Source organism: Urtica dioica, chromosome 8, assembly GCF_054948205.1.
Source record: "Urtica dioica subsp. dioica isolate 48M chromosome 8, U.dioica_male_clone48M_v1_H2, whole genome shotgun sequence".
Lineage (NCBI taxonomy): Eukaryota > Viridiplantae > Streptophyta > Magnoliopsida > Rosales > Urticaceae > Urtica > Urtica dioica.
The window spans coordinates 42,591,949-42,603,569 of record NC_142763.1 but is presented as its reverse complement, the minus strand read 5'-3'; the positions used below and the strand labels follow the sequence as shown (position 1 = coordinate 42,603,569).

Sequence of the window (11,621 nt, the reverse complement as noted above, 5' to 3'; positions counted from 1 at the left end):
GTTTTTTTTGGTCGATAGCATACGTATTTCATTAAAACAGAACTCTCAACGAAATTTGTTTAGTAACTAGCTTCTACTTTTCCCAATTTATAGCTTTCAATATTTTTCTTTCTACTCTGTTAATTGCTTGGCACTCTTAGACAAACTCATTTAATTACAAATAATTGAGTAACTAAGCCATTACAATTTGTAGATTTGCTAAATAACAAACCGTTTGTAAATTTTATATAAATAATAATTATAGTGATGTGATATTGTTTGAACATTTTTAGCATATCATAGTGAGTGAGAGTCTGATGATTATTTACAATTATTAACGAATATTTACAACTACTAATGTTTTTTTTTTTTTTTACTTTGTTAATAAAATCTCGTTACTATTTTCTTAAAATATATCAAAGGTTATGTCTAAACTTGAATTTTCGTATAACTATATATCTTTCCTCGCCCTTCTCTCCCTCCCGGGTTTGATGGAGATGTTTTATGAGGCCCATTTTCAAAAAAAAAAAAAAGAGCTTTTTAATTAATCTGAACAATTTTCAGGAGATAAAAGAAACGCACATTTTAATTTGTTTGACTAATTCATTGATACAAATCCATATTTCCAGATTTGAACAAATTTCATTTGTCTTTTGTAGTTGCTTTAAATAAACCCATTTAATTAAAATTCATAACAAGAATAGATCAGAATTCGGTCACTTAGAAAGAAACGACATGTAAGGACACAGAATGTGACACGTCATCACCAAAGATAAGGGTGTGCATTCCCATCGGAATTCTCCTAACCCCGACCGTATCCACCACGCTCAGACGCTTGCACACGTGGATGCCAACCCTCACCCGCTGACTCGACCCGGACGCCACGTGTACCTTCTTGAACGCCACCAACTGTCTCTGCGGTGCCCACCTCGTGCCAGCTGGCGGGGTTGAGAAGACGAGAAGGGCGTGGGACCCATCTGTGGGCCCCACATTTCGGACGTCCAGGTGGAGCGAGAGTGACAACCTATCGCACCTCGCTCGTGTGACTCGGACCGCCGTGGAGTTTCGGGCTGTGTTGGTTTGGCCGCGGAGAGGTACGACCAATAATTTTGGGGGATCGAGGAGGGAGAGGAGGAATCTGGTGTAGGTGAGCCCGTGGCCGAAGGGGTACACCACTGGGCCCTCGTAGAATCTGTAGCTTCGGCCCGGGTAGTTCTTTAGTGGGCTGGGCCTCATGTCCATTGATGTCATTGGCAAGTTTGTTATGTAGTCTTGTGGATACCATGTCATTGGGAGCTTTCCACCTGACAATTGATTATTTATTATTAAAACTTCAACTTCAATACATAGTCATATACAGGATAGTATATTACATGTATGATATAATCTGTTCTCTTTCAATCAATTTTATATACCCAAAGCTTTCACTTTTCATATACTAATATGAAATTAGTCAGCCAATTGGACAGCATAATGGGAAATAAACTAACCTGGACTGGTTTTCCCAAACAGGATATCGGCAATGGCTGCTCCTCCATCTTGGCCCGGATAACCAGCCCACAAGATGGCAGCAATGCGGTTGTCATATTTGGCAAACGACACATCTATTGGGCCACCAGACATCAACACGAGTATAACTGGGCCCTTTGAGGCCTCGGCAATCTTGGAAACGAGCTCTTGCTGGCGGCCTGGGAGAAGGAGGTCCACTCGGTCTTTGAACTCGGCTTCGATGGATTGGTCGAGGCCCATTACCAAAACGGTGGCGTCTGATTTCCTGGCCGACTCAATTGCTCTATGGAAAAGTTTGTCGCTTCTACAACCAACATTGGCACATCCTATTTGGTGGATTACGTTTGTGTACCTCCTTATTCCTTGTAATGGAGTTGTGTATCCACATGCAATACCTGTAGCGTGCATAAACAAACATACCAAAAATAGTTAAACCACCTTTTTTTTGTATATTTTGACAAGGCATAGTTAATATTGTTAAAACTCGTATAGGTGGTATAAGTCGAGTTATTATTGATGTGAGATGGATCCAGAAGAAGAGAAGTTCTAGTTATAATCCAGAATAATTCGTGTATATAATTCACAAAAAATTCTTAGACAAAATATGCGTTATCTACAAGATGCATGATAGTTCGCTTACTAATATAAATTTATTTTTGTAAAGTAATCGAGATTTTTGAATTAAAGAAATTGTTTTTCTTAAACTTTAGAATGCTAAAAAAAGAGTTTTAAGTTATATTGTTTTATTGAGTTAAAATATGATTAGAAAAATGATTGAAAGTTGAATTTTAATCGAATGCTCACCTTGTAAAAATTAAGGTAATTTATTTGTGTAAACTACTATACGCGTTAAGAGTAGTAGAGTGTTATTTTACTATTAATTGCTTAAATAAAATAGAAATTTCCTACTACACTTTTTAACATTTTAGGAATAAGAATTTTTTTTTTTTTTTTATATATATGTATATTACCAGCATAATTTCCAATCATGGTGAGATTGACATCGGAATTAGGGCCAATAACGGCGATGGTACGGTGGCGGAAAGGAGAGAGAGGCAGAGCACGGTGGTGGTTTTTGAGAAGGACGAGGCCTTGAAGGGCAGCTTCATGAGCCAGCTCTTGATTATGGGCCGTGCATACATCTTTGGGCCCAAGTTTGCCATAAGGCTGCGAAGTGGGCTCTCCGTCGAACATTCCAAGCCTCATCTGGACTCTCAATGTCTTGCTTAACGCATTGTTAATATTGTCCTCACTCAATACCCCTCTTTTCACAGCTTCCTCTGAGTGCACCGCTAGGAATGGTCCACAGTCCAAGTCCAAACCTGATTATTTTTTATTTACACATCAAATTGTCACGTCACATAAGACTAACTATCATCCAAAAATAGTACCCGAACCCACAAAACTCCAATTTTGAAATAAAAAATAACCCTAAATCGAAATAGATTAATAAAATACATACCATCCCCAAGAGATAGCTTTTTTCTGTGTTCGAATTGCAAACCTAAGTCCTGAATTTCCTACTCGAATCAGTGATTTTGATAACTATCAACTGTCAAGTTTTACCAATTTCCTCTGTATGTGTTCTCAACGATTTAGATACCGTTGTTTGTTTTTTCCTTTTTAAATAAATTACATATAGAACACGAATGAATAAGGGTAAAATGAGATTTATATATCAATATTAGAGTCAACATCAATAAAAAAAGTCAATAGAAAGAAGATTTGTGACACTATTATGTATTTTAGGGTATAATTGTGTCATTTTAATTAAACATAAGGTACAAACTCGAAATTTATGAAAATCAAAAGTTAAACTCGATATTTCACTAAAATACAAGTATATATGTATCATATTTCCAAATAAATATATATCACTTATTTATTAATGCTAAACTCACCATACTTTTTTGTTTCTGTAATAAATTCATAAATATATTTTTCTTAAGACATATGTAGTTTAAACTTTAAACATGATTACCGTTATGTATTTGGCACCTTATAAAAATAGTTACAAAATATCTGTGTGTTGTGATTACTAATTACCTGCTTTGATAGCATCAGCGGCTGCTTCTTCAGGGGTTGAGGTATAATGTTGGGAGTTATAGAATACACCAACTGAGTCACAATCCGACACTATGTACCTACAAATTAATTAAATCGTTTTAAAGCAATAAATATATATAATAGTCAATTGATTTTTTTTAGTAAATTAGTCTAAGATTTCAAAAGTTTGACATCTATTCATTATTAATGCTATCTATCGCAATGTATAACTACACTGACACATGTACCCCAAAAAAAAAAAAAAAAACAGCTGACACTTGAATATTGTAGTAAATATTGACTATTTTACTAATTAAAAAAATTAAAAATTGCTATGATTTGTAAATTTGTTAATTTCCATTCGGTATTTAAACTGAAGACCCAAAAATTTAAAGGTGATGTACCCATCGAGACCCCATTGAGAGCGGATAGTTTTGGTGAGAAGATTAGGATCGGCACAAGTTGGGACGCCGTTGACTTGATTGTAGGAACACATAACGCTTGCAACTTTGCCTTCTTTCACACACATCTTGAACGGCACACCGAAGGTGTCTTCCATGTCCTGCTTGCTCACCTGCAATGTGACAGTCACAGCGTTGTTTGTGTATGTTGAAATAGTAATTAAACTTGTATTTATTATTACCTTGGCATCGAAGTGAAATCTATCGACACCGTTCCAATTATCGAGGTCATAGGCGGTGAAATGCTTGCAACAAGCGGCGAGTTTCAAGCGTCCCTCGTGGTTTCCCTGGAGGCCTCTGACGTAGCTTGCGGCGTACGAGCCCACGACGAACGGGTCTTCCCCGGGAGTCTCTTGTCCGCGGCCCCATCTCGGGTCGCGGAACACATTCACATTTGGACTCCAATATGTCAGCCCACCAAACCCTCCATTGTACATTGCCCTTGCTTCATCCGACACTACCTGATCAAGTATAACATCCATGGAAAATTTGCTTTGCATATTTATGAGCCATAATGTTAATTAGTGTTTTCTCAAAAAAAAAAAAAAAATTGTTAATTAGTGTACATTTTATTTTCATGGAGTGGTATTCGTTTTTTTTTTTCTTTCTTTCTTTCATGTACTATACCGTACATATATTAAAAAATAATTACCCTTCATAAATTTTTAAGTGCCGGATTGAGAGTACAATATTGTACATATAAGTTAGGTTAGTAGCTTTGTAGTTAGTACCCCTGAATATTCAAGAGTGAACATATGTATAAAACTACAATATTTGCTACGTATTCCGGAGTTATCTACTTATTTATAATTTTATTTAAAAAATTAGGTAGGTAATCAATTAAAATGTTTGAAATTGTTATATGGTCAACGTTTCGTAAATTTTAGATAAATAGTCATAAAAATGACGTGATCTACTAAATAAAATTAATTATTTATTTAAAATAATGTGATTATATATTTAAAATTTATGAAACATTGATTATTTAACAATGTGAAAACATAAATATGTGTAGACCAATTTTATCTAGGAGTTGCGTGTGTGAAGGCGATTATACTACAATAAGTTTACTTCCCGTGTCCACAACATGTTTATGTTTATCATGGCCATAAAGTCAAGGCTGTGTGAAATTAAATCATGAAATAATTTAAATATTGGCTCGCTATTCGATACAATATCCTCTTTATATCCATATACTACATATTACAGCAATTTACTGACACCCCAGCCATCCCATTACATACTATTATACGTGAAAACAAAAAATGTGTAGTAGTAATCAAGAAGAGAAATGTAGTAATGTAGAGAGAGAGAGAAGGGATTGAATCTGACCCGTCCGATGGACTCCCAAAGCGACGAGTTGAAAGAAGCAGCGGTGGTGATGACCTGAGGGAAGCTGGTCGCGGCTGGGTAGGCCCCACCGAATCTGGTGCCCGGGCCCACATTGGAGACTCCGTGGAGACCCTCCGACCACCACTCGTACCCTCCCATCCCAACCCTCTCCACCCCCGCCGCGTTGTTGACCAACAGTTTGACCTTCTCCTCCAATGTCAGCCGTCCGATCAAGTCCCTCACCCTCTCGCCCATCGCCAGCGACGCGTCGCAAAACGGCAGGGACTTTTCTGTCGTTTTGTCCCCGCAAGCGAATGGCTCGCGCTTTGTTATTGCGTTTGTCGTTGAGATGAGAAGGAGAAAAAGAAGGAAGAGGAACCGTGTTTTCGTTTTTGCTTTGGGTTCGGATATGGAAGCCATTTTTAATCAATTATGATGTGTGTGTGTTTTTTTAGTAGTAGTGAAAGAGTGTGCGATTATATAGCTGGGATTGGTCTGAAGTGATGACGTACGCTATAGCTAAACGTAAGTGGTTGTAAGTTGTAATTAGTTATTATTTTTTTTTTTTTTGAAGACAGTTGTAATTAGTTATTTAGTCTTACTTTTTTTTTTTTTTTTTTTTTAACATCAGTTTAAGGTTTACTATTTCCTCGTAACAGGTATTCGTTACGTATATATGATATCCAATAACGATAACATTTATAGAACGCACCACTAATTTCGTGACCCAAAAAATCATACCACCACTACCTGAAACGATTCTCTCCTTTTTATAATTATTATTGTTATTATGATCATAATTGTAAATATATTAAAAATTAGAAAAATTGTTAATTTAAACGTTTGATATTGCTAAATAGTCAAGATTTGTTAAATATTTGATAAATAGTCATAAATAATGACGTGACTTAATATGACAGTGATTATTTACTTAATATAAATATATAAAATTGGTTATTTACTTAATATGTACTAAATTATTGCTATTTAGTAATTCTCCACTTTTAAGTCGGCTGTTTTTTTAAATTACAAAAAAAAAAAAACTAAACGTATCATTCACGTGGGATGTTTTCATTCGTTGAAAAATTGGCTACCTCTGTTTACCCGACAACTTGCTTTGTGTTTGAGATTTGTGCAAGTGCTTGGTGTTGCTTTGCTTTTTGGTCCTTACCCAATGGAGTTTTATTTTTATTTCATTAATATCATTATCATTTTAAATATAGTAGAATAGAATAGATCAAGATCAAGTTGGTTGTAGGCTTCCATAAGAAAAATTGAGTTCGATGTTGATAAAATTATTAGAATCCCGAGTTCAGCTTCAATCATATACTTGTTTCGAGTTTCAGCCAGACCCGTCCAATTTTCTAGGCTGGTAAAAATTTGAAATAATACTTTATTTTAAGGAAATGTTCAATATATATATATGTATTATGTATATATATATATATATATATATATATATATATCAATTTTTTAGGCTGGTAAAAATTTGAAATAATACTTTATTTTAAGGAAATGTTCAATATATATATATATATATATATATATATATATATATATATATATATTTGGGTGTAGAACTGTTATAATCAATAAAATTAAATTTAAAGATGATGAACCCAATTGCTACATATATTATAATTTATTGTGAATCAAATCTATTCTTTTTCAAGATGGGATGCGATTGCGGTCCATTAATGGAATTGATTAATTCTTATAGATTCTTATTCTTTGTTGGGACAAGTATACCATTGAATATTTATTTATCAAAATCAAAGTTATATTAAATGAGAATTTAATGCTCAAAGTGTGTTGAAAAAATATTAAAGTATTTAGAAGGAAGTTGATATATTATGGTTGAGTTTGTACATGCAATAGTCCCACATGAACGATATATGTGGAGTTTGTTGTGGTTTTATATGCAATTTTTGCATAACTTTTTGCACTCTCAAGAGTGACTCAATTTTATAGAGGGGATGAGACGCATATAAGCTCAAGTCCACCACATGCGCGCATGTTTGGAATTACAGATTACGGTCACTGGAATGGTTAGTAATATCCTATAAGCAAAGCACGCATTTGAAAAGGAATCCACCACTACTAGAAATATGGGATACAATTACAGTTTTTTTTTTTTTTTTTTTTTTTTTTTTTTAATTTCAGTTTGGCCTTTTAATGAAGTATTTTAAGACAGACTACGGTCACCTTTTTTATTTGCCTATATTAGACTCTAGTCGAATATAAAACTATAGTTAATGACCTTTTTTTTTCTCTACAGTCAATATAAAGAAGTAGTGGTAATACCCAAAAAAATTAAAAATTATCAAAATTTCACCACTTTAAAATGGAGGGAAGTTTCCCACTAAAATTTAGCACTAAAAAAATAAAAAAAAATCTAACATTTCACTATTTTGATGTTGGAGGGAAATTTCCCACAATTTTTTTTGTTTTAAGCGGTACATCAAAAGTCTAAAACTGACTAAGTAAAAAAAATAAATCATCTCTCTCATCTTCGTATATCACTCTCTCTCTCTCTCTCTCTCTCTCTCTCTCTTCGTAACCTTCAGATACTCTCTCTCTATCTCTCATCTCGTATCTTTCCAGAGTCGCCCTTTCTCTAATATTTTTCTCGGATTTGTTAGTGGGCAATTTCTAGGGTTTGACGTCGGAGTTTGTATTGAGTTCAAGAGGTCAAAATTCTTATCTCCGTTGATAGACTTCGTGTCTTCTTAGGTCGAAAAGCTCGACGGAGATTCGATAGGCTTAGGGCTTCGAGCTTGAGAGGTAAATCATTGCTTGCTGACGGTACACCCATTTTAAAAAAATATACATATGTTGTCAAGGTTGTAAGTCTGGTTGTGCACATTGCGGGCCTGTCATCGATGGTTGAGCGAGTCTCGAGTGTAGTTCACCTGGCCCGGAGGCATTCTCTGAGGAGAGAATGTGGTGAATAGGGAGAGAATGGGGTAAATGCTTCTTGTTAGCTGTCTACGTACCCGAGTTACGGGATCAAGTCATGACGTAGTTCAATATGTGTTGTCGCTGTTTTTCGGACAACGATTTAGGAGCCCAGAGTGGTTAGACCCAAGGCCGGACCAAGTGGTCTCACTCCGGCTCGAGCGTGTCGGACTTGGTATCCCAAGTCGTCCCTTAGCTGTGGGTGAAGCTCACCTCGTCTCGATACCTGAAAAGCAAGAAAGAGATTGTGAACTACAAAGGGGAAACAGGGGGGGTGCCCCTGTTTACCTCTCCGACGCTCAACATTAGTGGGATTGAGGTGGAGTATAGAGGTTTTAGGGGTGGGGAGAGGCCAAAGATGAGCGAAACGAGCGAAGTACGAGTTCGGCAGCGTTTCGGGACTCAAAATTGGATTACCTTTGGGAGAGGGCAGACCTCTCTATTTATAGGCGGCCAAGAGGTGGTTTGAAGACCCCTTGGCCGAGTGAGCATGCTTGAGTCGGCCATTTGACTCATTCAATGGTTGGGTCGACCAATGGCCGAGTGAACATGGTGGTGAGGTTCACTCGGCCATTGGCCGAGTGAAAGGCTTGGGCCGGCTGAGGTTCACTCGGCCATTGGCCGAGTGAACTGCTGGAAGGTTCACTCGGCCAATGGCCGAGTGAACTGCATGGGCAGCTGGAAGGTTCACTCGGCCATCGGCCGAGTGAACTGCTGGAAGGTTCACTCGGCCAATGGCCGAGTGAACTGCCTTGGTGGCTGGAGGGTTCACTCGGCCATTAGCCGAGTGAACTGCTCAATGGCCGAGTGAACCATTGACCCGGCCAATGGCCGAGTAAGCCATTGACTCGGCCCATGGCTGGGCAAGGCATTTGACTTGGCCATTGGTTTGGGCCGGCCCCTGGTTGAGTCAGGGTTTCGCCGCTCAAGACCTCGCACCAGCCACGTGGGTCGAAGAGATGCCTTTGTTCTCGTCGGCCCTAGACGGGCCGACAACAATAGCCCCCCGAGTTTCCGGTCGAGTGTAGATCGAGTGGAAACTCAAAATCTACGCTTTTATACGGATGCGGGGTGAACGCTCTAGGGTTTGCGTCACGATGAACAGCCTTTGCGCGTCGCGAGGGACGGCTTTTGTGCGTCACGAGGGACGGCTTTTGTTGCGCGTGGCTTATTTTCTCGACTTACCGAAGAAGGCGTAATCGATTTGCACGTCTTTGTTGTGCGCGGCTTATTTTCTCGACCTACCAGTGAAGGCATGATCGATTAGCACGACTTGGGCCTCGGGGGACCTCGGTGTCACGTTTGTGTGACCGGGTTTTCCGTGGACGCTGGCTAGACCAGATACGCCCTGGCGGACGCAAGCCTTTGAAACCCATTTGTAACTCGTTGCCTGTCGGCTCACGAGCTAGGCGGCGAGCGCGATGCCACATTTGCGTGGCCAGGTTTTCCGTGAACGCCGACTAGACCAGATAAGCCCTGCGGACGCAAACCTTGAACCCATTTGTAACTCGTTGCCTATCGGCTCACGAGCTGGGCGGCGAGCGCGATGCCACATTTATGTGGCCAGGTTTTCCGTGGACGCTGGCTCGACCAGATACGCCTTGCGGACGCAAACCTTGAACCCATTTGTAACTTGTTGCCTGTCGGCTCACGAGCTGGGCGGCGAGCGCGATGCCACATATGCATGGCCAGGTTTCCCGTGGACGCTGGCTAGACCAGATACGCCCTGCGGACGCAAACCTTGAACCCATTTGTATCTCGTTGCCTATCGGCTCATGAGCTGGGCGGCGAGCGCGATGCCACATTTGTGTGGCCAGGTTTCCCGTGGACGCTGGCTAGACCAGATACGCCCTGCGGACGCAAACCTTGAACCCATTTGTAACTCGTTGCCTATTGGCTCACGAGCTGGGCGGCGAGCGCGATGCCACATTTGTATGGCCAGGTTTCCCGTGGACGCTGGCTAAACCAGATACGCCCTGCGGACGCAAACCTTGAACCCATTTGTAACTCGTTGCCTGTCGGCTCATGAGCTGGGCGGCGAGCGCGATGCCACATTTGCGTGGCCAGGTTTCCCGTGGACGCTGGCTAGACCAGATACGCCCTGCGGACGCAAACCTTGAACCCATTTGTAACTCGTTGCCTATATGCTCATGAGCTGGGCGGCGAGCGCGATGCCACATTTGTGTGGCCAGGTTTCCCGTGGACGCTGGCTAGACCAGATACGCCCTACGGACGCAAACCTTGAACCCATTTGTAACTCGTTGCCTATCGGCTCACGAGCTGGGCGGCGAGCGCGATGCCACATTTGTGTGGCCAGGTTTCCCGTGGACGCTGGCTAGACCAGATACGCCCTGCGAACGCAAACCTTGAACCCATTTGTAACTCGTTGCCTGTAGGCTCACGAGCTGGGCGGCGAGCGCGATGCCACATTTGCGTGGCCAGGTTTCCCGTGGACGCCGGCTAGACCAGATACGCCCTGCGGACGCAAACCTTTAACCCATTTGTAACTCGTTGCCTATCGGCTCATGAGCTGGGCGGCGAGCGCGATGCCACATTTGTGTGGCCAGGTTTCCCGTCGACGCTGGCTAGACGAGATACGCCCTGCGGACGCAAACGTTGAACCCATTTGTAACTCGTTGCCTATCGGCTCACGAGCTGGGCGGCGAGCGCGATGCCACATTTGTGTGGCCAGGTTTCCCGTGGACACTGGCTAGACCAGATACGCCCTGCGGACGTAAACCTTGAACCCATTTGTAACTCGTTGCCTATCGGCTCACGAGCTGGGCGGTGAGCGCGATGCCACATTTGTGTGGCCAGGTTTCCCGTGGACGCTGGCTAGACCAGATACGCCCTGCGGACGCAAACCTTGAACCCATTTGTAACTCGTTGCCTGTCGGCTCACGAGCTGGGCGGCGAGCGCGATGCCACATTTGCGTGGCCAGGTTTCCCGTGGACGCCGGCTAGACCAGATACGCCCTGCGGACGCAAACCTTGAACCAATTTGTAACTCGTTGCCTGTCGGCTCACGAGCTGGGCGGCGAGCGCGATGCCACATTTGTGTGGCCAGGTTTCCCGTGGACGCTGGCTAGACCAGATACGCCATGCGGACGCAAGCCTTTGAACCCATCGTTGCCTTTTGGCTCACGAGCTGGGTGGCGAGCGCAGACTCGGGACTCAACTCGAGGACTCACGTAGAGCCTGCACGAGGAGTAGTTAGTTGACTTGTGGACTCGAGATACAACTCGAGGGCTCATGCAGAGCCTGCACGAGGAGTGGTTAATTGGCTTGTGGGCTCGATACTCAACTCGAGGGCTCGTGTAGAGCCTGCACGAGGAG

At 41.4% G+C, this 11,621-nt stretch overlaps 1 protein-coding gene across 1 annotated transcript; it reads right to left on the bottom strand.

Annotated features, from left to right (window-relative positions):
- Positions 1-551: 551 nt before the first annotated feature.
- Positions 552-5,825, bottom strand: BXL2 (beta-xylosidase 2). Its single transcript, XM_089623142.1, has 7 exons — positions 5,328-5,825; positions 4,178-4,456; positions 3,939-4,108; positions 3,535-3,632; positions 2,460-2,810; positions 1,470-1,883; positions 552-1,283 (listed from the first exon to the last, which is right to left on the bottom strand). Exons 1-7 carry the CDS (start codon positions 5,745-5,747, stop codon positions 700-702), a joined length of 2,316 nt encoding a protein of 771 aa, XP_089479268.1. The 5' UTR covers positions 5,748-5,825; the 3' UTR covers positions 552-699.
- Between the last annotated feature and the right edge of the window lie 5,796 nt (positions 5,826-11,621).

Coding starts and splice junctions, on each gene's coding strand:
- BXL2 (XM_089623142.1), bottom strand. CDS start 5,747: ATGGCTTCCATATCCGAACCCAAAGCAAAAACGAAAACACGGTTCCTC. Junction 1,884..2,459: donor CATGATTGGAAATTATGCTG/GTAATATACATA, acceptor TGCACGCTACAG/GTATTGCATGTGGATACACA. Junction 1,284..1,469: donor GTTTGGGAAAACCAGTCCAG/GTTAGTTTATTT, acceptor ATCAATTGTCAG/GTGGAAAGCTCCCAATGACA.